Here is a 26,123-nt window from a genome sequence, read left to right as displayed (position 1 = left end):
TCATTTGTAAAACAGAACTCGAAGGAATGTGAAAAACAGTTTGAAATGAGAACTAGAAAGTGATTCACAAAATTATAACTTCAAGTTTTTGGTTGTTGCCTACACCATTTTATTTTCCATAAAAAGATTAGAACTGTCAAGTAGTAATTTGCTCCATTACACCACAGAGTAAAAGAAACAGTAATTAAGACAAGCATTCACACACATTTTATTTTTCACTCTTTATCTGATAGGGCCTACAAGGTTAACATGATTTCAACAAGTAGAACATTTTGCTGAATCAACATTCCAATAAACCAGTCCGATTTTTGGGATACTTAATGCCAAGTTTAGACTTACAACACAGGCTTCTTCACCGTTTTTATTCACCTATCATTTCTCTAAAATGAGAGATAAAGATACATTTTTAAAGATAAATTGTGGTTAGGATTAGGGATAGGAACACAGCTAGGACAACACAACGGCAAATTCTTAACTTTTTGATGTAGTGGCTAATTCATACGATCTAATTTGTACAATTTGCTCATTCCCCAATGATAGTTGGGTTTAAGGGCGGGGTTGGGTGCCTCACCTCTTTTTTCTTAAAATCGTACATTTTGTATGAATTTGTATGAATTAGCCACTAAACTAACAAAACGTAAAATAATTATGTTCTCTTTTGAGATCAGGCTGGTTTAGGATAATATTATTTAACAGGAATGTGGGTAAACGACAAATAGATGGTAAAAACATTTTTTTGTAAAGCACTATTAAAGCACCATTATTATTTTTATTTATTTATGTAGTCTGATGTTTGAGAAAATTTGAAGTGGTCACTAACTTTATCAATTACTTTTTTACTGAACTGTACAGTAAAATTTCTTATGGTGTGAAAGCAAAAATTAAGAAAATTAACGCTTAATAATACACAAATAATATGAGAGCAATTTATCTTCATTGTTGGACACATTTCTATGATGTCAGAGATCTTAACGTGATGCAAATCCTCAAAACACAAACACAGTTTTAAAAAACGTGCTGCATTTTCACACGCAAACAAATTAATAAAACGCACTGCATGTACTTACAAAAACAATTCACGAAAACATGCAGCATTTTCCTCACAACACTTTTGAAAAGTTTGAAACCAATGTAATGTTTCAAGGAGACTGTAAATCATAACAGACCTGGCTATTTAGATTATGGTTATTTAGGGTAATAAATACTAAAGACACTGAAATTGGGATATTAAAATAAACAAACAAAAGAACGCACCTTTCAAAGATCACCTACAACTTCACAGAGCAATAGTCACGAGTCACGACACAGCGGCATCCGTCCATTTTTGGGTCCCCTTGAAACATTTCTGTTGTGTCCTATTCTACTTGTGTTGTGAGAAAATGCAGCACGTTTTCGTAAAGTGTTTGCGTTGTGAGAAAATGCAGCATGTTTTATTAATTTGTTTGAGTTGTGGGAAAATGCAGCACATTTTTTATGTGTTTGCATTGTGTGAATTTGTAGCACATGCTGTCAAACTGATTAGATTTTTTCTTAATTTGCTGGTGTTTTTAGTAATTGCATGCGTTTTCTTAAAATGCAGCATATTAAGCTCTCTTGGCCACCGTACATGAAATTATGAATAGTATAATGTTTTATCCATTACCTTTAAGTCTTGTTGGACATTTAAAAAAAGGACACAAAAGGACTACAAAACATAATTTTGACTTCACAGAGACCTTCAGTCACACAAATTTAAATGGGGTCCCAACTAATAAAAATTTTCAGAGCAATTTAGCATAGTGTCACACCAGAGAACATGGTTCTCAGTGAAAATTAGCATCAGGTTCCTATGTTTTTAGAAATATATGAGAAAAAAAAGATTAATATTTATGAAAAAAGCCACTTGTAAAATTAGGCCTGAGGTATTTATATATGAAGAATTTTATGATTTTCTTTTTCATTTATATGATTTGTAATTTATTAAACTATGCTTGAGACAGTCCCCCTATAGGACAGTTTTGAGATTTGGATAAAATAAATTTAATAACACAGCCGTTTTCATAACAAGAGGTCCATGGAAGACAAATAAATGTTTAACCACTTACTGCATTTTAAATGACAACAATACAAATTATATTCATTTTTGTCATGTGTGTCACTTCACGGATTTTTAGTAGACAGGTCTAACTTGGCAAAATCACATTGACCGGTGGTGCTCAGAGTTGAAACTCGGCTGACAAAAGCAAGTGAGGTCTTCACATCTACCAAAAGATTCATGAATGTTGACTGAATATCTAACGGTAGAAAACGTTTGGAATGATGGTCAATGGTAGCAGTAAACGCCCTCATGCTGTGCTGTGATTGGCCTTTCTGAGATGGCACGTACAGACCAGTGGTTGACTGTTTGAGGTGGTTGGCAGAGGCTCCTCTTTCTTCTTGGGCTCATCTTTCTGCATCTCCACCACTTCAACATCCTCCACCTTTTTGACCTCTTTTGGTTTGGCACGTGGCTCTTTTCCATCCTTCTCCCCCACTAGTGCTTTCGTAGGTTCTCGCAGAGTCTTTGCAGTGGTTATCTTGCCATCTTGGTTATGAGGTTGCCCCATAGCTTTACTCGGTTGGTCGATGTATTTTCTGGGAGCGTAGGTTTTTGGAGGATAATAGGCCTCGAGTTTGCGCTTGTGACTCATAGCTGAGGCGCAGCAGACAATGAAGATGATGACGACCAACAGCGCAGTCACCACAATAATGAGCAGCAAGTTCTCCTTCAGGAAATCCACCACCTGGTTGAAGATGAAGTCTTTGATGCGGATGAAAGTGGTCGTGATGTTGGGAGATGGAGACGGGGATGGAGGAACATGGGTGGTTCTAGCAATGGGGAATATGAGTTCGGGTTCGTCACCACTACCCTCCATGGACACATTGAATGGAGCAGGTTTGCCAAGGCAAACACTGGCACAGAAAGCAGTCAGGAGTAGACAGACTAAACGCAAAGAGAGCGACATACTTCCTCTATAGACCTGTAAGAAAACACACACAGATGTGGTCTTTTTTTATTCCTCATTTTAAAAAGGATGTAAGCATCATGGTGGTTTCAGCAAGGTGGTAACAACAATCATCGAATCAGGAGTGGATATATACCAAATAAAGAAATGAAAATTGCCACAAACAGGGCAATGAAATGATATACATAAAGCAAAGTCTTGGAAAACCATTATATTATCACAGTAATTGATCATTTATTGGTAGTACAAAATCCTCACAACTTGTTCCAAAACATTACTATTGTCTGCAGGTTTTGACCCATTTTCAGTACATTATCTGCACAGTTTATTAGTTCACTAGCATGGTAGAAGTAGGTGCACAATTTACCAATCCCTCACCTTGTATATATTACCCTCACACATTTTATCATTCCATAGGTAAAGGAATAGTTCACGCGAAAATGTAAATTTTATCATCATTTGTTCTAAACTTGTCTGCATATCTTTCTTCTGTTGCACATGTAACCCCCTCTGGTCCTACACCACCCAACCCGCTCTGAGCTGGGATCGAACCGGCGACCTGTATCGTGTAAGGTGCATGGCCCCTTTAAGAGCATGCACCCTTTTTTATGTTGTTGCTATGGTTGCATTAGACATGAGGCCCTATGTATGTTTTCCTTTTCTTTAGTAACCCTGCGTGCGGGACAGTATACTAATAGTATAACTAGTTTGCAAAGGACAGTATACTAATTTTCTGGACAATAAACTACTACTGAGGGAAAGTCATCTTTGCAAACTGTTCATTTTGAGGGCTATCCATATTGCTCCGTATGCAGGTCATTACAGACCTTACAACACATGGAAGTCGGGTGCTCTAACAAGGAGGCTAAAGACCCTGACCTCTATCAGCGGTCGCTAGAGTACCTTTTTAGGTTCAGAGGAGTGAGGTTTACCTGCACAGCACTTTACTAGCTGGTCTCCGTTACACTCACCCCCCTAAACCTCACTCCCATCCGGGTCACAGCACCAATGTAACCCCGCCAGTCCTACACCACCCAACCCGCTCTGAATGGTTTTTAAAAACAAAGATTTACAAAGATTTAAAACCACTTAAGACAGGGGTGTCTAAAGTCCTGGAGGGTTGGTGTCCTGCTGACTTTAGTTCCAACTTGCTTCAACACACCTGCCTGAAAGTTTCTAGTATACCTAGTAAGAGCTTAATTAGCTGCTTCATGTGTGTTTGAGTGTTTGATTAGGGTTGGAGCTAAACTCTCCAGGATACTGGCCCTCCAGAACAGAGCGTGGAAACCCCTGACTTAAGGTCATGCAAAAAAAAAAAAAAAGATTGAGAATCTTTATAACTCCTAAACTGTCTGCATCACGTACAGGTATTCAAAGTTTGCGCTCTTGTTGGAGAGAATGTGGAACCTCAATGGCTAACCATTTCCACATTTTTTTTAGGCTTACCCAAAAATACAGCCCTTCTGGTAGCAACTGAAATAAATATAACTGGAGAGGAATTGGTCTACTCATTTATTACATACCATGGGAACATGCCGGAAATTTTTCACTGTAAAAAATATATGATTAATTATTCATGACAACGTATTAATTTTAACTTATTAAGCTAAGTTAATCATGTTTCCACTTAATTTTTTAAGTTACGCAAGGTGTTTTAAGTCAGTTTAATTAAAATAAGTTCAAATGACTTAAATGAGGTTATTTGATTCAGTTGATTTTTTTTAGTGTTCTAACAACTGACAAATACTTAATTTAATTATCTGTTAAATCAAGGTCAAATTTCAGTCATTCTATGGAACATTCCTCTACACACAGTTCTATTAATCACCGCTTCGAGTTCGCACATGTCCATGTTGGTATAAGATTTGACAGTATCAAGCCAACGAGTTCTTGGGCTGCCTTTCCTCCTACTTCCACAGACCATTCCCAGTATGACTGCCTTCTCGAGTGAATTGCTACACATGACATGGCCAAAATAGAATAATTTCTGTTTGGTAATCTTGGCTTCCAGCAAGGTCTTTGGCTTAATGCACCCTAGGACTTCTATGTTGGTGATTCTTGTTGTCCACAGAATGCGCAACTGTCTCCTCCAGCACCACAACTTCAGGGCGTTGATCTTTCTTCTTTCTGTCGTCTTGATCATCCAGGTCTTGCAGCGATAGGTTGCTATAGGCAAGATTGTCGCATTGACTAGCCTTGCTTTAGTAGCAATGCTGATCTCCTTACTTTTTCAGATTGCATTCATGCTCACCATTGCATTCCGTCCAGGGGTTAACCGTCTTTTGATTTCAGGTGTCAAGTACCCATTTCGATCAATCTTGGAACCGAGGTATATAAAGTCCCGTACTGTATGGATTTCTTCATTGTGGATCTTTATGCTGCATCTTCTATTCTCAGAGGTCGTCATTATCTTCATTTTCTTGATGTTAAGGCGCAACCCTACCTTCTCAATTTTATGGCAGAATACTGGAGTAGGTTACCAGGTTAATTTCCAGGCCAGAGCCGTGTTGGCCTGCATGAGGTTACCACACCCCCTAACCACAATGAGGTACGGTTGAGCTAATTCAAATACTTTTGGTAAATAGCAGAAAAGCCATAACTCAAAAATAATTTCAGGTTGATCCTCCAACAAGGGCTTAATGGATAGGAATTGTAAAGGCAATACACTGTATGGAGAGACTGATGTTTAACCTAAGACATTGAACCAACAATGGCACTTCAATGGCAGTGCTGTTTTAAAGTATTTTCCCACCTTCACTGAACGTAAACAGAAATCTAGATGGTCATCAGCTTTCTGCATAATTACACACAGAGCTATTTCGATGCTATCAGTACTATTGGTTTTTTTTTATGTAATAACAGGAAGGAAGCTGCGTGTATCGCACACGTCGCTTCAAGCTCACTACATGGAGCAGATTTTCATGTTTCTGTTGCCTCACAGGAGAGGAGTTATTCTTGTTACATCCAGTCATTACTTATTCGGGGTGGAGGCAGAGGGAGAAACAGGCCTGGTTTGTAATTTGGCTGCTTGGCCGATGCCACCCGCTCACCACAGAAAAGCAAAAGCAAGGCCATATATACATTAGTGAGGGCGCAGCAAGGCGTGGGAGAGCCGCAGATCTCAGGCCTGTATTTACAGCCCAGCTGCAGTGAGACGCGCCAGAAACCAGCCAGACTATTTCTGCCCCACTCCAGAACACACACATAATATTCAGGCGGCTCGCGCATTGTCAACACTGCTTTAAGTTGTTTATTTAATACTTCATTTTAATTTATTTTTTAAGAAATAAAAATAATTATAATTTTGCCAGTGCTGGGTTGCGGCTGGAAGGGCATCTGCTGCATAAAACATATTCTGGATAAGTTGGCGGATCATTCCCCTGTGGCGACCTCAGATTAATAAAGGGACTAAGACAAAAAGAAAATGAATAATAATAATAATAATAATAATAATAATACAATAACATTGGAATTTAAATGAACAGTTGACTAGTCACATATTTCCTCACCGGTCAAATTAACAAATACCTTTAATGATCAGTTTACACAGTGTAAAGACAAAAGCACAATCCATTTCTCAAAATAATGCAGGTATTTTTCCATTTGTAGTTTTAACCCTTGTGCACTGTTCAAGTTTACTACCCTTTTGTAATATTTAGGATGAAAACACCCACTGAATTAAACTGCTGTAAAAATGCATCAGATAATTTTTTCCCCCATAAATCTGTTAATTAACCTCAGTCCTGATCAAAACTACTAGATGTTAAAAAAAAAAAAAAAAACAGGATATACAACCCTTAAATGCCAAATTCATTAATGATGTCACTGATTCTGTGAAAAAAAGCACACAAAATTATGTATTTTCAATATAAAAGTAATTGTGGACTGGATTATTTTTTACCTTTTATCACAGTCTTTGACATGTGAAAGACTAGTAACAACATTGGCTTTGATGCATTGTTAGATTTTCATTTTTCCCCCTAAATTACTGTTTGTTGGCTGTTTTTGCCCTATAGACTTCCATTATAGAAAGTCAAACACATTTGATGGTGCATAAATACACAGTCTTTTTTTTTGTTTACTCCATGTAGTTCTGAGTGCTGAGATGCATATTTAGATTTTCTCAGACACATCAAGGTACGTGCGTAAAGGCCACTCTCACTCACTCAGACCCACACACACACACTTTAATTTGCTGTTATACTGCATATAACAGGGGTTACCAAACCTGTTCCTGGAGGTCCGGTGTCCTGCAGATTTTAGCTCCAACCCTAATCAAAAATACCTGAACAAGCTAATCAAGGTCTTACTATGTATACTTGAAACACCCAGGCAGGTGTGTAGAGGCAAGTTGGAGTTAAACTCTGCAGGGCACCGGACCTCCAGGAACGAGATTGGTGACCCCTGCCATATAACATCCAGAAAGTTTTTTTTTTTTGCACAGGCCTATCTAAAGGGTTAATAGTGCCAACTGATGATCAACAGTAAAAATGACTGATTTTACCTCTTGGAAAAATAATTCTCTTAAAAAACCACCAACAATCAAATACTTTGTAATCGAAAAAATGTGGTTATAATGGAAGTAAATGGGGCAAAAACAGCCACCAACAGTAAATAAGGGAGAAAATAAAGAAAATGAATAAAAAACAATGCATCAAAGGCAATGTTGCTTTACAGGTTCAAGACATAACAAAAAGTAAAAGAAATAGTCCACAATTACTTTTTATATTGAAAATACGTCATTTGTGTGTTTATTTTTTCACCAAACCTGCGACATCATTTATGAACTTGGCAATCAAATAGTTAAAATCATGTAATTTTCTAAACAATTCAGTATTTCTTTTGATCAGGACTGAGGTTGATTGACAGAAAAAAAAAAAATATATATATATATATATATAATGCTTTTTTACAGCATATTAATTCATTGGACGAAAAGCAAAGCATTTTTTCAAAATATATGTCAAAACAAGATTTGTCAGCAAAAATCATTTTGCTATAGCTGCAACACAAAAAGGTTATGGGCAAACTAAGACTCAAAATCACCCCAGAGTGGATGAAAACATCGGCAACAGCACATAAGGATTAATGAAAAAGTCATCCTCTCCATATTTTGAACATTACCCAATCATTCAGATTCTGTAGGGGGTTTGAGTTGTAGCCACTTTTGAGTTACAGTTTTCTTGCTGTTGCTAAAAGTATTTTTTTAAATTCTTGTCTTTTACTTTTAAGTTGGCTTTTATATTCATTCATTTATTTTCCTTCGGCTTAGTCCCTTATTTTTCAAGGGTCGCCACAGTGGAATGAACCGCTGTTATTTTACCCAAATAAATTCTGTTTTGTAAAAGAGTCCATTCTGTTACCAAAGATATTTTGTATTGCTTGTATTACATCCTGCCAGTACAACTGATTCCAAATTCCAAAACATAAGAAAGGGTTATTCACATTTACTAATGCTGTTTTTTTTTTTTTTTTTTTTTTGTCAAATATGAACAAACCCTTTCTTAGTAGTGGGTTACAGCTGGAAAAGCATCCACTGCGGAAAACATGCTGGAAAAGTTGGCGGTTCATTCAGCTGTGGTGACCCCTGATAAATAAAGAACTGAGCTGAAGGAAAATGAATGAATGAATAAGTATGGACAAACCCAATTGTTGGGTTAAAAATTAAAAGAAAATATTGAACCCAACAGTTGACTTCATCCATATTTGTTCTAATATTAAGCACTGTTAAAGCCAACACTGGTGTTATGCTATACATTTTAACTATACTTTCTGTTATGTCAAACTGGTTTATTATAAATTAAGACAGATAAGCCATTTTTGAAAGTTTTGCAATTACTTTTTATCATTTGCTCACTCTTCACTTGCTTCAGTGTCTTTTTTTCTGTCAAACACAAAAGACGATAATTTAAAGAATGTTGGAAACCGGTAGCCATTGACTTCCATTGTATTTTTTCCTCATACTAAGGAAATCAAAATGGCTCTCGGTTTCCAACATTCATTCATTCTCCTTCGGCTTAGTCCCTGATTATCAGCAGTCTCCACAGCGGAATGAACCACCAACTATTCCAGCATATGTTTTACACAGCAGATACCCTTTCAGCAGCAACCCAGTGCTAGGAAACACCCATATACTCCTGCATTCACACACACTCGTACACTATGGCCAAATTAGTTAATCCAATTCACCTATATCACATGTCTTTGGACTGTGGGGGAAACCTGAGCGCCCAGAGGAAGCCCACGCCAACACAGGGAGAACATGCAAACTTCACATAGAAATGCCAACTGACCCAGCCGGCCCTCAAACAAGCGACCTTCTTGCTGTGAGGCGAAACTGTTAACCACTGAGCCACTATGGTTTTTAATATTCTTCACAATCATTTTATTTCTGAGTGAACTATCCTTTTTAACCACTAACCTGCTTCTAGTTTGACCAAAGTTTGGAGGGAAATTCCCAAACTAGCACAATCTGTAGTGGCGGTGTAAACATTGACCTGCCATCCAGCATAGAGCTAGTCTTTACTTCTTTAAACTGTTTTTATAAAAACATTTCCTACTTTGTGCAGACCACACCATGACTAACCCTCACTCTGACCACATTTCTTGTTCTGCTAAAAGAGTCTCTGATTTTGTTTTAAGGCTACAAAAATAGGTCATAATTTCAACAACCTCTTACAGGAATGTTACTAATATTAAGAGCATAAACATATCTGTCTAATGTATTATGTATCTGCCAAGTTAATATTTAGAAGTGGCATGTGCGTAAACCACAGAAAAAATTTAGTGTGTGTGTTTGTTGTGGGTCCTTACTGATAGACTTTAAAACAAATTATGATATTTTACATTTTCAAATTTTGTGAAATGCATCTGTCTGGACTTTCAAGATGTAATAGTTCTGTACTTTTAGTCGTTGAAATATGTATACATACAGATGAAGTCAGAATTATTAGCCCCCCTTTGAATTAGCTTTTCTCTTTTAAATATTTCCCAAATGATGTTTAACAGAGCAAGGAAATTTTGACACCATTTTTTCTTCTCTTCTCTATTTCAGCTAGAATTAAAGCAGTGTTTTTTATTTTTTGTAAAACCCATTTTAAAGTCAATATTATTAGCCCCTTTAAGATATATATTTTTTCGATAATCTACAAAACAATTCATTGTTATAAAATAACTTGCCTAATTACCCTAACCTGTCCAGTTAACCTAATTAACCCAGTTAAGCTTTTAATTGTCACATTAAGCTGTAATGAGGTGTCTTGAAAAATCAAATAATATTTACTGTCATCATGGCAAAGATAAAATAAATTAGTATTGAGTTACTAAAACTATCATGTTTAAAAAAATGTTTAAAAAAATCTCTTCGTTAAACAAAAATTGGTGCTAATACTTCAAGGGAGGCTAATAATTCTGACTTCATATATATATATATATATATATATATATATATATATATATATATATATATATATATATATATATAATGGTTTAGAATATGAGATTTATTAATCAAGGCTTTCATATTGCTATGTGTACAATATAGCTCATAATGTGTTGCTGCCTTCACTTTTTAGTTCAGAATCAAACAAACTTTTCTAGTCATCTCAACTTACGTCAATCAAACTAACTAAAAATTCAACTTATTATAACATAAAATTGTCGTCAAAACCTGGTTAGCATATTTAAATAAGTTAACGCAACATAAAAATATTTGTAGTTTGGAATTTTTGTCATTACATTTCTTTACACTGTAAAAATAATCCTGGTTTTCTTAATTTTTTAAGCTGACTCAAATTAGCCTTGGGAGTCCATTTAACTTAAATTATGTTAAACTGACTTAAAACACTGTGCGTAACTTAAAATCAAGTTAGAACATGATTAACTTAGATTAAGTGTCAGAAAAAACATATGCTGTCAGGACAAAATGATCATATTATTTTTTAAAGTGCAGAAACATTAACTTTAAATGAAACAAACAAATGACAGAGCAAATAAATAAATATAATTAATCCCAAAATCCAAGCAACATTAAAATGTTTCTATATTTATTTTGTATTCATGGCATTTATGCATTATTATTGCGGCCACCACATCTACAAAATCTCATATTTACATATAAATTTTTTGAGAAACACTATACAATCTTTTTAAAGGACTCGTCTATTGTCCAACAGAATTGTGTAACGAATATGAAAGTGAAAGATTGCATTTATCCACACAATAAAGGAAATATAAAAATACTCACTGCTGCAGTTACTTCCGTTCTCTGATGCACTTTGACAGAAACTTTTTAAACTGCAGGTATGCAGAAGAGATAAAAGACAGTCAAGTTGTGGAACAAACGGCTTCAACTGTGTTGTCCTGAAAAGCTTATGGGAGGTTCTGACCGTGTGGGTTTTCCTAAAAAATCTGGATAATTGCACAGACATTCCCTCCCTCCCTTGCCCTCTCCATTTCCATCTCCTCCCTTTTCTGTCCTTCTCTTTTCCTCTATCTAAAAACATGGATGCATGTACAGGACAAGGAAAATCCAGAAACATTTACCAACCCACACAATAACGTTTACCTCAGATTTTGACACTATTATCTAAATGTTGGAGCAGGAATCAAAACTAACGAGACCATGCTGGTGTTAGCCAACAGAAGTGTCACCATTATGCACTTCTGAACATATTCGGTAAAAAACTAAATGTATGAACACTCCACCGTTACCTTTTACTGACTTCCCCAGACTGAAGATCAAGAGCATCATCCTGTTTTCATCGCTTAAGTGAACTTTGGAGTAGTCTTCTGCCAACACACTATCTTCAGCAAATATTACAAGTGCTGTTCATTCTTTGTACTCATGCACTCTTACGAATAAAGGTACAAAAGCTGTCTTTGATGTACCCTTTCTAACATTTTTGTATTTAAATGTTACATATTAGTACCCACACTGCCACCTAGCATGTTCTCAAACTCGATTCCTGGAGGGCCGCAGAACTGCATAGTTTCGCTCAAACCAATATTAGTTTAAGACTACTAGAGCAGTGTTTTCTAACCCTGTTCCTGAAGGCACACAAACAGTACATATTTTCAACCTCTCTCTAATCAAACACACCTGAATCAACGCATCAGAACAATAGAAGAAACTCCAAAACCTGAAGTTATTGGGTGAGATAAGGGAGACATCCAAAACATACTGCTGATGTGCCTCAGAATTGGGATACACAGTTATAAAGACTATTAATTAGTTTTGATTTGGAGGTGGTTGAAAATTAACTCTGCAGAGCTCCAGGAATTGAGTTTGAGATCACTGACCTACAGCAGGGCCCAGCAAGCATTTTTTTTTTTAAATATGTCTAATAGATGTCTAAACATGGTCGTCTTGGCTAAAACAAGACTAAATTTGGGTTGTCAATGAAAATCCAAGAATAGGCAGAAACTAGACTAGTCGTAAAATACACAAAAATGACCTAGACACATATAAAATCTGTCTAATCTGTCTATTTGATGACTAGTCTAGTTTTGGGCTACTTACTGTAGATACTTAATTACATAGATGTCTATTAGATTTTCACTAACAGCCCAAGTGTAGCCTTGTTTCAGCCAAGCTGTCTACGTTTAGATGTTTATAAGATGTCTATTAAACACAAAATTGTTTGCTGGGGGTGTAAAATTCAGTTATTAGAGAACCGCAGCCCTGCACCGTTTAGTTCCAACCCTGCTTCAGCACACTTGCTTGTAGGTCTCAAGCAAGGCTGAAGGACTCAATTAGTTTGATCAGGTGTGTTTAATTAGGGTTGGAACTAAACTGTGCAGAGCTGCGGCTCCTCAGGAACAGAGTTTGACACCTGTGACCTACAGGATCCATCTTGGTTTCTTAAAGTTAAATAATAGTTCATAAAATGTGCTTAATATTTGGAAAGGCATCACCCCAGTGATATCTTCTGAACCTTTATTTCTGAGAGTGTGAGAGGTTTGGTCACTGCAGGGGCCTTCAGACTATTCCTCATAGGCCCTGTTTACACTAATACGTTTTAGTTTTAAAACAGCATTTTAGAATGAAAACGATCCGCGTCCACACTGGTTTCACCTAGCGTTTCTGAACAGCTCTCCATCCACACTATACGGCGGAAAACACACATCACGTGACCATGCGATGCAGCGTATGTGCGCATCTGAGCTCCAGGCATGCCCATCTACCCACTGTTCATCAAGTATCTACCACTGGATCTAAGCTCACTATATTTGTTAAATGTGATTCATAAATAAACGTGAAACGTTAATTGATCTTCTTGTCTATATCTAATGACATATTCCCCGACTTTGGTCTTTTGAATCTATTAGTTGTTGTAGATTATTAAAGATGCAAACCCCTCACTACACGACAGCTGCACCTTTAGCAAACTTCATAATTCCTGCAGCACAAGGACTTTATGATTGTTTATAAGCACCAGAAGTGGCTGATCTGTTGGGTAAAATATTTAACTGCGTGTCACTGCATCCCAAACGACTAAAACCGTACAACTAAAGAAATTCCACTCCACTGTGCTGAGTGAGAGCGCTTCTTAAACTGAACAGTGCATCATTGATGACGTAAGCATGCTCGGCCAGAATGCGATGTGAGTGCAGGCCGTCGGGGGAGACAGGAGGGGGGACAAGTATGCTTCGGCCAGGTTCAAGGCAACTATTCATAGTGCGAGAACGCCCTAACACAGAGCAGCAGCGTTTTCAAACTGAAACGACCTCTTCAGCATTTTCAAAAAGCTTGAAAACTCTGTGGTAGTGTGGACGGATGGCGTAACCGTAGCAAAACTTATGCATTTTCAAACTAAAACGTAATAGTGTAAACAGGGCCTTAAACATCGAGACACTGTATGCCCAGACCTTGATGTGCTCTGAACGGAAGAGCAATTCCAGTTGTAATGTTGATCAGATTCTAGAGATTCTAATGGACGACCAGACTTTTTGGTGGACTTGAATGAGTTTAAAACCTTATTTTAAATTTTTTTTTTTTTTTTGTATGACTTCTTTCTCTAGCTGTGGCTGAAAGGGTCTGCATGGTCTTCATCTAAACAATCTCCTGAAGGATTTCAGCCTGTTAAGAATGGTTTAAGAGCTAGTTCACTCAAAACTGAAAATGTCCCCATACATCAAGAGGTTCTTTTATATTTTTTCTCTTATGTGGAATTTTATAAAATCAGCAGCCAATAACATCCAGCCAAAGTAAAAAAACAAACAAACAAAAAAAAAAACACTTCAGTACATCTTTCCTTGTGTTCGACAGAAAAAAAAAGAAACTCAAACAGGTTTGGACGAGTAGAGGATGAGTAAACGATGACAACAATGTTTTTTTTTTTGGTTTTTTTTGGACAAACTTTTCCTTTCAAACCTTGCAAAGAGATCACTGTAAAGTCAGGCTGCCAGTTAAAAGGGGTTTGTCAAATAATTAAAGAATTAATACTAATAAGACTTTAACTACTTTAATACACAGGTCAGCACTAAAAAATGAGGAATCTCAAAGCATTTTCTAATTTTAATCAGTGTTTTTTTATTATTATTAAATATTTAAGTATTTTGTTCACTGCAGGGTTCCACACAACTCATTCATGTTGTCCCAACACAAATTGATTAAGTTAACTTAACACTATGTGGTTTAAACATAAAAGAATTAAGTTGTCCCCAAAAATCTCTCCATAATAGTGATTTCAATTATTTTAAAAAGGTAGTTTGAACAAGCAGCAAGTGTTTTGAGTGTAGAGGGCTTCATAATATGTAACTCACTAAATAGGTCTACAAAAATGCTCCATCACTCCTGTTAGGATATCTTCAAACAGGAATAAATAGTCGTCTTAAAATTTTGGAAATTTCTGCTTTGTAAACAAACACAGAGCTATCACAGAACTTTCATTGACAATCTCTAGTCCTTAATCCAGACCTTAAAGCTAACCATTACCTAATTCTAACCTAAACCTTAATATGGCCAACATGTGCTCACTTTATGTCCTTGGTATTCATTCTGAAGGACTCAAAAACACACAGATACCCTCACACCTATATTCATGGGGACTTATAAGTAATGATTTTTATACAAAATCAGATATTTTAGCCCCCAATCTCAACCTTAATCCTAAATCCAACACTCATAGAAAACTGTTTACATTTTCAAAATACTTAATTCTGAGATTTATAAGCCAATTTCTACTCGGGGACCAAAAAAATGTCCCCACAAGGTCAAAATATTCTAGTATTGCTATACGTGTGGGGACATCTGGTCCACACAACATGATGAATACACAAATACACACACACATATACATTCTGGATAATATTTAAGTAACTATCTTGTGCAAGTCACAGTGGAAGTGAAACTTCTTACATTCATACAAATAATTCCAAGTCTTTTGTATTAAATGATTTATTTAATATTTATGACATTAATTTAGCTAACAAAAACTGGATTATTACACGACTTTTCTCATCATCTAGCAAAACATTCACCAGTCAACTACACATATAAAGAACGTGCATACATTACAGAATCTAATATGAACATTCTACAGTATAAAATAAAATAGTTACAAAAATAAAAAGCAGAATGTATACGCCGACAATCTTCTTCTGCTTTTCTCCGTGCTCATCTTGCTGGCTATTTGTTTCTTAATAGATACAATGCAAAGTGTGTAACTTCTAAAGAAAAGCCAAATTCTTTCCGGGCACATGTGAAAGCATGTATTTTCAGTATATTTGCAATGATAGCATGTTATATTCAGACCGTGACAATCTTCAACATCACTCTGTTAGAGTAAATTATACAGCACTAGCAGAACCACAGACAGGAATAGAACATATTCAGCAAGAGTTTTCTACCAAGCCTCACTAATGCCAGAGCGCCTTACAGAAACTATACAGTATTTCAACACTCAAATGATCCAATAAAAAATAAAGGTATAGTTCACCCAAAAATAAATATTCCGTCATCATTTACTCAACTTGTGCTTCAGTTGAACACACAACAAGATACAGTGCTCAGCATATGCAAGTACACACTTTAAAATGTTTTTTAATTCATATTTTTAATAGGAAGCTATACTGTATTATATTTGCGTATATACATTAGATTAGTCAGTACTAAAGCCAAATCTAGAGCTAATCTAACAAAAAAACATATGACAATGCTACAAAAACTAGTAAAGCCAAATTTATGTTTTAGAAAAATATTAATACAAATTTAAAACAAAGCAAAAACATTGAAAATTTTAGTTGAAATTTTGTAGATGGTAAATTTTTTTTTTTTGCAATATATGCTTGAATTTTGTTTCATCATCTTTCAATTTCTAAACATGTTTGGTGACTAAAATATTATTTTAATAAATATATATGTTTAATAAATCTGTACTGTTTAAATTTACTAAATAAATTGCCTATATTCACTGAGAAATGGATACAAATATTCATTTTTAAAATGAGGTGCACTCGATTATGCGGAGCACTGTATACTGGAAAAAACAGCAATTGACTTAAATAGTATTTATCTTCATAGATGTTGATGGCTACTTTTATCTAATACTCTACAGATTTTCCTGTTTCATGTTTAACAGAAAAAAGAAATGAAAAGTACAGAACCACTTGAGTGCAAGTTAATAGTAAGAAAGTGTTTATTTTGGGGTGAACTATCCCTTTAAATAGACAAAAATAAAATAAAATCAAGGATGAAAATAGGTTAAGCATGTGATTAAAAGCCGGTTTAAGGATTATAGCGAAGCCCAAAAATACCAATTGCCATTTTAAATCATTATACTTTGATTTAAATGCTCATTATGCTTCAAACTAAAAGGTTTTACCCATATGACAAGTTCCTAATCATTTAAAATAACAAAACTTATAATCTCTCTCACAACATACATTATAATAAGACCGTGCTTGGATAAATACATGTTACACTGAATATTTTAACACATCAAAACAGGTCATCTCATGTCTCTGCCAAGCTTAACACTGATCACCCAACTATAAAATGGCAGTTCAAAGCCAGGCCTTTCATCATTCATCTTCGTTAAGTGTGCACCATCACCAACTCAACAAAACCACAGTGTTAGACAGTAAACATTTCTGTCACCCATCAGCAAATTCTTGGTCCTTTAACGAAAAATAAAGCTCCTCTAAAGAGGGCCTTCGGTATCAGGAAGAAAGCTGTTTAAAGTCAGGTCATCTCCATCAGGATCTCCATCCTCAGCATTTGGGATCAAGGCTCCATTACTTTTAGGATGTCGTCTTGGTTTTGGAACTGGGTGATCGGTGTCATTCATTAGAGCAGAAATACACACCATCTCAGTCTCCTGGAGAAGATGCGCCTTGTGCCTGTATCTGTACGCCGAGAGCTTTGTAGCCAAGCAGATGGTGCTGATGATGAAGATGGTGGTTAGAGCGGCCATTGAGGCAATGGCGATGAGACAGCGGCTCACAAGGCCGTTTTGTTTAGAAATAGCAGTGGGACATGAGTGGGTTGTCACAGTGCTTGACTTTCTAATGGTCGTAGAGACATGAGATGAAGACTTATCAGTGGTTGTAGGCTTTTCTGTTACCTTAATAGGCACTGATGTCGGAGAAAATGTGGGTGCAGAGCTTCCTGCTTGCGCAATGTGCCCAGTGCTGTTATTTGTTGTGGGAGGTTGGGTGTGCAAACTAATCTCCTTCTCTGCCGGTGGGTGGACAGTCAGGTTCCCAGTTCCTGCAGAGGTATTTTGCTGGGTGTGGTGGTAATCTGTAACCGTTGAGACGTTTGATTTGGGCGTTACATTAACGGTCTGCACTGGAGTTTTGATTGTGGTGGTCATGTTTTTCTCAGCTTCGGCTACGGTTGATGGGCTCTGCATTTCTGTGTTGTTTTTCGAGGTTATGTTGGGATTGATTTCTCTTTCCATCCTAAGAGATCTTGAGGTGACCGTACTGCTTAAAGTCAGCAGCAAAACAAGAACTGATAAACAACCAAGTTTGTAAGCCACCATCGCCGCCATCTGTACAAAAAACAGAGGGGTTGTAGTATAGAAAAGTGTTCATGCTACACAACATGTGACTTTTTATTTATTAACCAGTATGTGTACATTTTGGATATTTATTAGAGATCAAACGAAAATGTGAGCAGAAACTTAAGTTCAGTAATAGCAAAACAATATGTTGATCATTCAGTGGAAGTACATTCAGCTACGTCAAGGTTGTGTTCATACCATGTGGTTGGACAGTTGGTGTGAAATACTTCCTTTTAGATGACAAAACGTAGTCACTGTAGTCTGTTTAAAATATCTTACAATTGCTTAAAGTTGTATCATCTGCAAAATTTCAATCTTTCACAATGTCCTTTTTACATTTGCAGCCTTGAAGCAGTTAATGGATATCAAAAATGTCCACACCATATAAACCAAATCTGTATTAGACATGATATTATTGAAAACAAGAACTACATACCGTCCACTTCTGTTGCTCGCTGGGTGTTGTTTAGGAGTTCGTTTGAAATGTCTCTCACATGTACAACGCAATGTCACAAAACCTACTCAATGCAAAAAAAAATAAAAGCAAATACAGGAAGTCAAACCCTCATGAAGCGTCAGGCTAAAGCTGAGGTTCTGTCACTGTGACGCAAACAGGAATGAGCAAGAGAGAGACTTAAATATCATATCTTAGTTCCCTAAAACAGTCAACTAGAACTTGTAACTATGCAATTTTAAAGGGGCAGTTCACCCAAACATGAAAATTCTGTCATCGTTTGCTCACCCTTTACTTGTTCTAAACCGGTTTGATTTTCTTTCTTCTGTTAAACTCAAAATATCATATTATATTGTGAAAAAAGCAAGAAACCTGTGACTATTGGCTTCCAAAGTATTTGTTTTTCCACTGTAAGCAACAAATGAACAGCTTTGAGTGACAATTTTCATAATGGGGATAAAGTATCAATTTGATTTCATTAAATCTATAGATCACCTCAAAAAAAAAAAAAAAAATTGTCATCAATACCTCACCCTTTACTGTTTTTATCTACTGTTAAAAACTAAAAATGGTGGAAACCAGTAACCATTGACCTCCATATTAAGAAAAGACAAACGCTATGGAAGTCAACAGTTACAGGTTTTGAGCATTCTTCAGAATATCTTCTTTCATGTTCAAATAAATAAAGAATTTTTGTTTATGACCAATTAGAGTCATGAAACCCCCCTCTTTCAGTTCAAGTCTACCTAAGAATTTGCTCAGAGATGAGCGTGGAGCTCTGAGAGCAGAAGGAGGAGTGGGCGTGGCCAGCAGAGCAGGGGAGAAACAAGGGAGCAAACAACTGTTGTCAGTTGGCTCACAAAATGAGACAAACTGTGAGGAAGAGCCATTATTTTATAGTTTATAAAGTTAAAATGCAAAGAAATAAACAGAAATTTAATGTCCTGCTACATTTGTTATTTGTAAAACACATACCCACAGTTTGTTGTATCATTATAAAGATAACCATGTAAACACTATAAATGAGGAGGACTTCTCTCCTCCTCCATCCACAGGTCTGAATGCAGACACGGTGGATAGCAGTGCAGCCGGGCTCTTGCCCTGTCTATTCCAACCATTATCCCTGCCGGTAATCTGGAGGATTTTAAACATGCGCGAACACAGCAGCACTGCTATAGGTGATGTGTCTGAATGGTAACAAACTCAACTGAGGAAAGACGAAGTCCGTCATTCTACAATTCTCGTAAAACTCTCTCAACAAAAATGCTTGCTGCCAACCAACAGCTTTGCTGTATCTGCCCTGACAGAATGGCAGGGAAAAACATGCACCAAACCAAGTGTATCATATAAACAAACACATATTGTTACATTCCTTCATGAATTGCTAAATACTGCTTGCTGTGCATGGACACAGTCTCAATTGGGTCTCAGAGCCTGGCAGGTCTGCCTTGCCTTTGGAAAACGCATGCTCTCATGAATAATTAAGAAACGGAGTCTTCCCATAGGATAAGAAAACTGCGCTATGAATAATAATGAGAAACCGATGCGTTATCACTCCACAAGCAGATTCGCGATACGTCACCAATTTTTATCCTGCCCCAAAAATGATTTCAAACTCGAAAGATGAAATGAGCTGACAAAAGCTCAAAATTATCCAGTTTCTCCACAATTAGAGCTGACAGCTGCTAACGTTGTCTTAACTGATGCTCAACACTCAAAAAAGTACTCCAGGGTGTCTTGAATCTTTAAGGATGAGTAAATAGCGAGTAAATCTTCATTTGTTTTGGTGAACTGTCTCTTTAATAGTTGGGGAGCAAAAACGAGAGAGACAAGTGCCAATAGTTCAGTTTATTTTTTTATTTTCCTGGTAATCAGTAAGACTCTTTATAACTGAAGCAGATGAATGAACAAAAGTGGAACAGTTATGCACAAAACTCCTTCCTTTTCCATTGTATCAACGAAAGCTTTAAATGCTCTCAGTATGCATCATGATGAGGGAAATTGGTTCTTTAAAATCAGCAAATTACAAAATGGGACAAACACCTTCCTATAGGCAAAGAAAAAAGGAAAACTAAAACAAAAGACGGTATATTTACAATGAATCAAAATAAATCCAGCCTTATTCCTGCATTATCTTTTCAACCTACAAAAAACCCTTGTCACTTCATTCGCTCCTCTGAAAGCACACACTCGAGGCCTCCTGAGGCTAAGGATCCATCACACGTCCTAAAGATGATCCAGCTTGGCACATCTGTACCCATAAATACAACCCCTACATAGTCAAACCCTTCACTTTAAAACTGCACCAAAAACAATTGAAAGAGAGACAGAGAGAGAGAGAGAGAGAGAGAGAGAGAGTGAGTGAGTGAGTGAGTGAGTGAGTGAGTGAGTGAGTGAGAGAGAGAGAGAGAGAGAGAGAGAGAGAGAGAGAGAGAGAGAGAGAGAGAGAGAGAGAGAGAGAGAGAGAGAGAGAGAGAGAGAGAGAGAGAGAGAGAGAGAGAGAGAGAGAATGAGAGGTATTGAGTTTTTGCTGTCGATGAAGCCTTCCCTGCTTTTCTTTCTTAAATCTTTTGTCTTGTTTTAGTCAAAATATCTACAAATTCTTAAATCTAGAAGCATTTCTAGACAAGTAAAAATACCAAAAGCTAAAATTTTGGAACATACCTTGGAATTTTTTTGTTGTTGCTCTGAGCTTATATTAGGATGAGAAACTAAAGACATTTTAGAGGTATGCGGTGAGACCTGTAGGTTTCTGGATTCATTTAAAAAAAAGTGCAGATGTGTCAATGAATTAGTAAGGGGAAAAAGTGACTCATTTGTTGCTAGCAAGTGTTTGAGGCTGTAAGAAAAGCACATATTGGCTTTAAACTAAAACAGCTTTACAATATTTGGTCAATTAATATCTTTTAAAAAATACAGTTTGTTTTGTCAGATATAATATCTCATACCATGATGAGTTTTTCCTTAAAACAAGCTAAATAATCTGCAGATGAGGTAAGCAAAATCATCTTATTTCAGACCAAATTTAAGATTATTTTAGCCACCCCCACTGGCAAAGATGTCACTTTTTTAAAAGTTAAAACTCACTTATTATTTCCAAAAACAAATCAATATTTTAACTTGTCAAGAAAACACTTCATGTTTTGTTTTCTGAAATAAGTAAAAATGAAGTAAGTTTTTCCTTAAAACAAGCTAAATAATCTGCCGTTGAACAAATGAATCTCATTTCAGAACAAAAACAAGATTATCTGTTAGCCCCACTGGCAAGATTATTTTGCTTTTTTAAAAGTTAAAATTCACATAATTTTGACTTATTATTTCTGAAAACAAATCAACATTTTTATGGTCAAATTACACTTCATGTTTTGTTTTGTTTTTTTGTTTTTTTAGAAATAAATCAAAATAAAGTGAGTTTTTCATTAAGACGAGCTAAATAATCTGCCGTTGAACAAATTAATTTAAATTTAGAACAAAGACGAGATTATTTTAGCTATTCCCACTGGAAAGACTTAGCTTTTTCTTTTTTTTTTAAGTTAAAAACTCATTTAATTTCGACTAACTGTATCATATCTGAAATCAAATCAACATTTACATTGTCAACAAAGGCTTCATGTTTTCAAATAAAACAAGTCAAAATGAAATGAGTTTTTCCTTAAAACAAGCTAAATAAATTAATGTCATTAAATTAATTTTATTTTTAGACCTAAACCTGATTATTTTAGCTACCCCCCACTGGCAAGATTATTTCACTTTTTTAAAAGTTAAAACTTAATTCATTTTGACTTATTTTTTCTGAAAACAAATCAACAGTTTAACTTGTCCAGAAAAGGCTTCATGTTTTTTTTTTTTTTTTTTTTTTTAATAAGTCAAAATGAAGTGAGTTTTTCCTTAAAATAGGCTAAATAATCTGCTGTTGAACAAAATCCTATTTTTAGACCAAAACAAGATTATTTTGCTTTATTTAAAGTCAAAACTAATTTAATTTTGACTTGTTACTTCTGAAAACAAATCAACATTTTAACTAGTTAAAGAATTGCTTCGAGTTTTAAGAATAGTTCGATACTTAAATTATAAACAAGACACAAACTCCAAGTGAGAGACACATTTTTTGCAGTACTGCTTCACACAAACATCTAGGTCATCTGAGTGTTTTAGAAAGCTGCTTTATAGACTTTAAGCAAGGGAGGAGAGAAGGTGCTTTTCAAATCCTGTGAAAGAGGCGCTGGGCCAGTGACGCAAACAGAAACGAGACAAGTAGAAGCGTCGAACATGAAAACCACAAAATGAGAACGTTCTGATGAAAGAATGTAGCCAAAGCAATCTGATCAACAGAATCACAGTTTCCTCTCTTCTTGGCAAGAACAATAACACAACCAAACAAAACAATAAAAAAGCCAGGCTTCTTCACCTCAAACGCATGGCACTCAGCTGTATAAGCATCAACATGAGCTCCGCTTGAGAGAATTGGTTCTGCTTGGCTAGGAGAGCACGGTAGACATAAAAAGGCCTATTAGGAAGGAAGTCGATCATCGTGACTCACTACTTTGCTTTTAGTCATGGTCTATGATGCAAATGTTTGCATGTTTGGATGTTGAAGACGGCACAAGATTTTGGAGGAATGGGTGAGAAAGCAAAGTAAACAGCATTTTTAGATCTGAAAGACATCTGACTGGAACAAAGTCAGAGTAAAAGCGCCATCAAGCTGGAAAAAGCTACTATTTTAGAATAAATATGGGCTTTTTTTTGTTACTCTGAGCTTATGAGAAACTAAAAACATTTTAGAGGTATGTGGTGAGACCTGAAGGTTTCTGGATTCATTCAAGAAACAGAAGAAAAGTGCAGATGTGTCAATATGGATTAGTAGGGGAAAAGCTGACTCTTTTTTGCCAGCAAATGTCTGAGGCTGTAGGAAAAGCACACATTGGCTTTAAACTAGAATTACTTTAAATTATTTGGCCTATTAATATCTTTAAACGTGGGTTCATGCACAGTGAGACATTTGTATGATTTTCCAGTACAGTTTTGTAAACGTTTTCCACTCTACATGTTTGCCGGCTTGATTAAAATCTTTATTTTTATTCTCTAGAAAGACAGCTATAACATTTGAAAACAAAATCCAGTGATTTCCCCTCCTTGCATATTGCTTTGTCCCTTATCAGTACAACATAAAAAAGCTGGTCAAATACTGTCAGGGAGGTGGCAAAATCCTCTATAAATTTGGCAACTCAGAAGGGCGAGAGGGAAACTGCAATACTGATGGGCTACTTCAAACTTTGAGCTCATCAAGTTCATATAACTGCGAAACGTTTTGGTCACAATTTTTTAATAAGAAAACAAGCTTAAGACTGTTCAAGGATACCAGATAAAACACAAGGTTTGCGGAAAGATTTGGAGTAAGAAGCGAAACGGGTGAACTTTTGGAGCGAAACGGAAGGCGTTTCTAGTTTTCCAAATGGCTCTGAGGTGGAAAAGGGGATTTGCGAAAGGAATTGGTGATTTTTGGAATGTTGTTTGGAGTCTTTGCGAGGCAGGTTTCAGACGGAACGCTGTCATGGTGATTGGCAGTGACGGGTCCCGCCCACCTGGCCAATGGAAAATCCTGAAGAGAAGGGGGAGGGGTCTGCAGGGTCCTTTAGATGTCCATTTTAGACAACTGCTCCTCCAGCTTGCCGATTCTCTTTTCCTGACTGCTGACCAGCTCTCGGAGAGATTTGATTTCTTTCAAAACCTCCTCCAGCTTAGCTTCGCTTTTCTGTTGAGAAATGGGAAAAACAATGAAAAGATAAATGTTTAATGCAATCGTCTCTGAAAGAAGAGAGAGAGAGAGAGAATGAGAGAGAGAAAATATATATATATATATATATATATATATATATATATATATATATATATATATATATATATATATATATATATATATATATATATATATATATATATATATATATATATATATATATATTATTAACAACCAGGTTATATTTAGTCATTCCATTCCATTTGATCCAACAGTAGACGTACACACAGACCTAATATCATTATTGTTGTTTTACCATATGCACAATAATAATAGACTACTCATATAAACTTTTGTATAACATCTAAAGAATCATGAGAAAAATCACAATCTCGATTTTAAGCAAAAAAAAAAGAAAATCGTGATTTTAGCCTAATTACAACCACCTAGTTCTCCCAATTATGTTCTTTAAAATCATTTAAAATCTCATTAAAATATAAAAAATTGAAAGGACTGGAATTGCAAACTAACTCGGATGGCGAATTTAAATTTTGGTTTATTTAACCCATCAAACATTTTTTATATAAAGGGAAAAATTAATGATGCACATGTTTGTATTGGCTGATTAATTCTAAAGTTTAAAATCAAATCAAATAAACCATCAGTCAATAAACTCTGAATTATTTCTGCAACTTGATTCACTGAAACTGGGAATGTGGTAGTTTTTCCACAGAAAAAGAAAAATAATAAATTTTATTGAAAAAAAGTTATAGAATAATCTATTTACTTTGCTTTCTGCAGTTGAAGTTTAAAATTAAACCCGGGTGTTCACAGTATTTGCAATTTACTTTTATACTCAAGCTCAAAAAAATTCCTATAAATTCTCTGTATCAGCCAGAAATTTCACATGGCTACTGCTTTTAAACAGAATTGTGTCCACAGTGTGTTCAAACCACAGGCCCCGCCCACAGACACACATCCACCCTCTCACAGGTGAAATAATCTGCCTATTAGTTAGCTCCTCCCCTTGAGTGGGCTTTTTACATTGACAATTGTCAAGACAAAACTCATACTTAATGAAATCAGCTAATCCAAAGACTCTGTTTTATTATTTACTAATTAGTTTTAGCCATTTTAGTATTTATTTGGCAAGGCAATACTTCCAATTTTCACTTTGAAGTTTTTCCAAGTTTAATGGTTTTATGTACAATTTAGATTTTATTTTAGCTTTCTTTCAATGCACAAACCTTTTTTTAGTTAGCGATCGCAATGCTACATGTGCAAATAATTAAGTCTGAGAATTGTAGGGAAGTGTAAAGGTGTGATTATAACAGTGGAGTGTGTTCAGGGCAGAGCTCTGACTCCAGGCAGTGATTACAGCATGAGCTGCTTTAATGGGCAAACACATGTGCGGCTGCTGCTGTCATGTGGTTGGGTTGGGTCTGCTGTACAACATCCTCAAAACTTTCAAAACAGCATTTATGAGCCAAAAAGAGAAGCTGGCCTTCAACAATACAACAATTTATCTGATTGGGAGTCAAAACTGCAACTGAAACAGTGTAAATCTGTGTTCATTATGCACTACTGGTCAAAACGTTAGAGACAAGTAAGTTTTTACATCTTTTAAAAGCCTATTCTGATCATTAAGACAGCAATAATTCGACTGAAAACTGTGAAATATTATTACAGTAATTTTGTTTTAAAACAGAAGTATAAAATTTAATGCATTCCTCATAAAAAGCAGAATTTTCACCATTATTACTTCAATTTTCAGTGCTACATGATATTTTAGAAATCAGTTATAAAGAATTATAGGCACTTGATCATTAATAAAATTTATAAATGTTAAACTTTTTTCCTGCTTAATAGTTTTGTGAAAACTTCAATTCTAATATTAACTCTAAAATAAGATGGCCTCAAAAAACTCATTCTAATTA

At 35.7% G+C, this 26,123-nt stretch overlaps 4 protein-coding genes across 5 annotated transcripts in view; all 4 read right to left on the bottom strand.

The window, feature by feature from the left end:
• Positions 1-26,123, bottom strand: part of sgsm1a (small G protein signaling modulator 1a) — a 766,057-nt gene that overhangs the window by 231,103 nt on the left and 508,831 nt on the right. The gene's annotated exons all lie outside the window — the stretch shown is intronic.
• tmem119a (transmembrane protein 119a) lies at positions 86-11,368 on the bottom strand. Its single transcript, XM_087253373.1, has 2 exons — positions 11,230-11,368; positions 86-2,999 (listed from the first exon to the last, which is right to left on the bottom strand). Exon 2 carries the CDS (start codon positions 2,982-2,984, stop codon positions 2,325-2,327), a length of 660 nt encoding a protein of 219 aa, XP_087109499.1. The 5' UTR covers positions 2,985-2,999; positions 11,230-11,368; the 3' UTR covers positions 86-2,324.
• On the bottom strand, positions 16,601-18,604 carry selplg (selectin P ligand). Its single transcript, NM_001258229.1, is given in 2 exon segments — positions 16,601-17,983; positions 18,432-18,604. A coding segment is annotated over 1 exon segment (855 nt). The 5' UTR covers positions 18,432-18,604; the 3' UTR covers positions 16,601-17,128.
• Positions 20,292-26,123, bottom strand: part of coro1ca (coronin, actin binding protein, 1Ca) — a 105,754-nt gene continuing 99,922 nt past the window's right edge. The window contains exons 11-12 of one of the 2 annotated variants that reach the window (XR_015489943.1): positions 20,961-24,201; positions 20,292-20,806 (exon numbers count right to left, since the gene is read on the bottom strand). Coding sequence is in view for 1 of the 2 variants with exons in the window: in NM_201295.1 (NP_958452.1) it covers positions 24,082-24,201 (120 nt within the window). In the remaining variant the exon portion in view is untranslated. 2 annotated transcript variants of the gene reach the window in all.

This window comes from Danio rerio, chromosome 5, assembly GCF_052040795.2.
Source record: "Danio rerio strain M-AB ecotype USA chromosome 5, GRCz13ab, whole genome shotgun sequence".
Taxonomy (NCBI): Eukaryota; Metazoa; Chordata; class Actinopteri; order Cypriniformes; family Danionidae; genus Danio; species Danio rerio.
Note: the sequence above shows the minus strand (reverse complement) of the source record. Positions and strands in the feature narration are given on the sequence as shown.

What these genes read in the sequence shown, in the direction of transcription:
- tmem119a (XM_087253373.1), bottom strand. Translation starts at nt 2,984, where the DNA reads ATGTCGCTCTCTTTGCGTTTAGTCTGTCTACTCCTGACTGCTTTCTGT.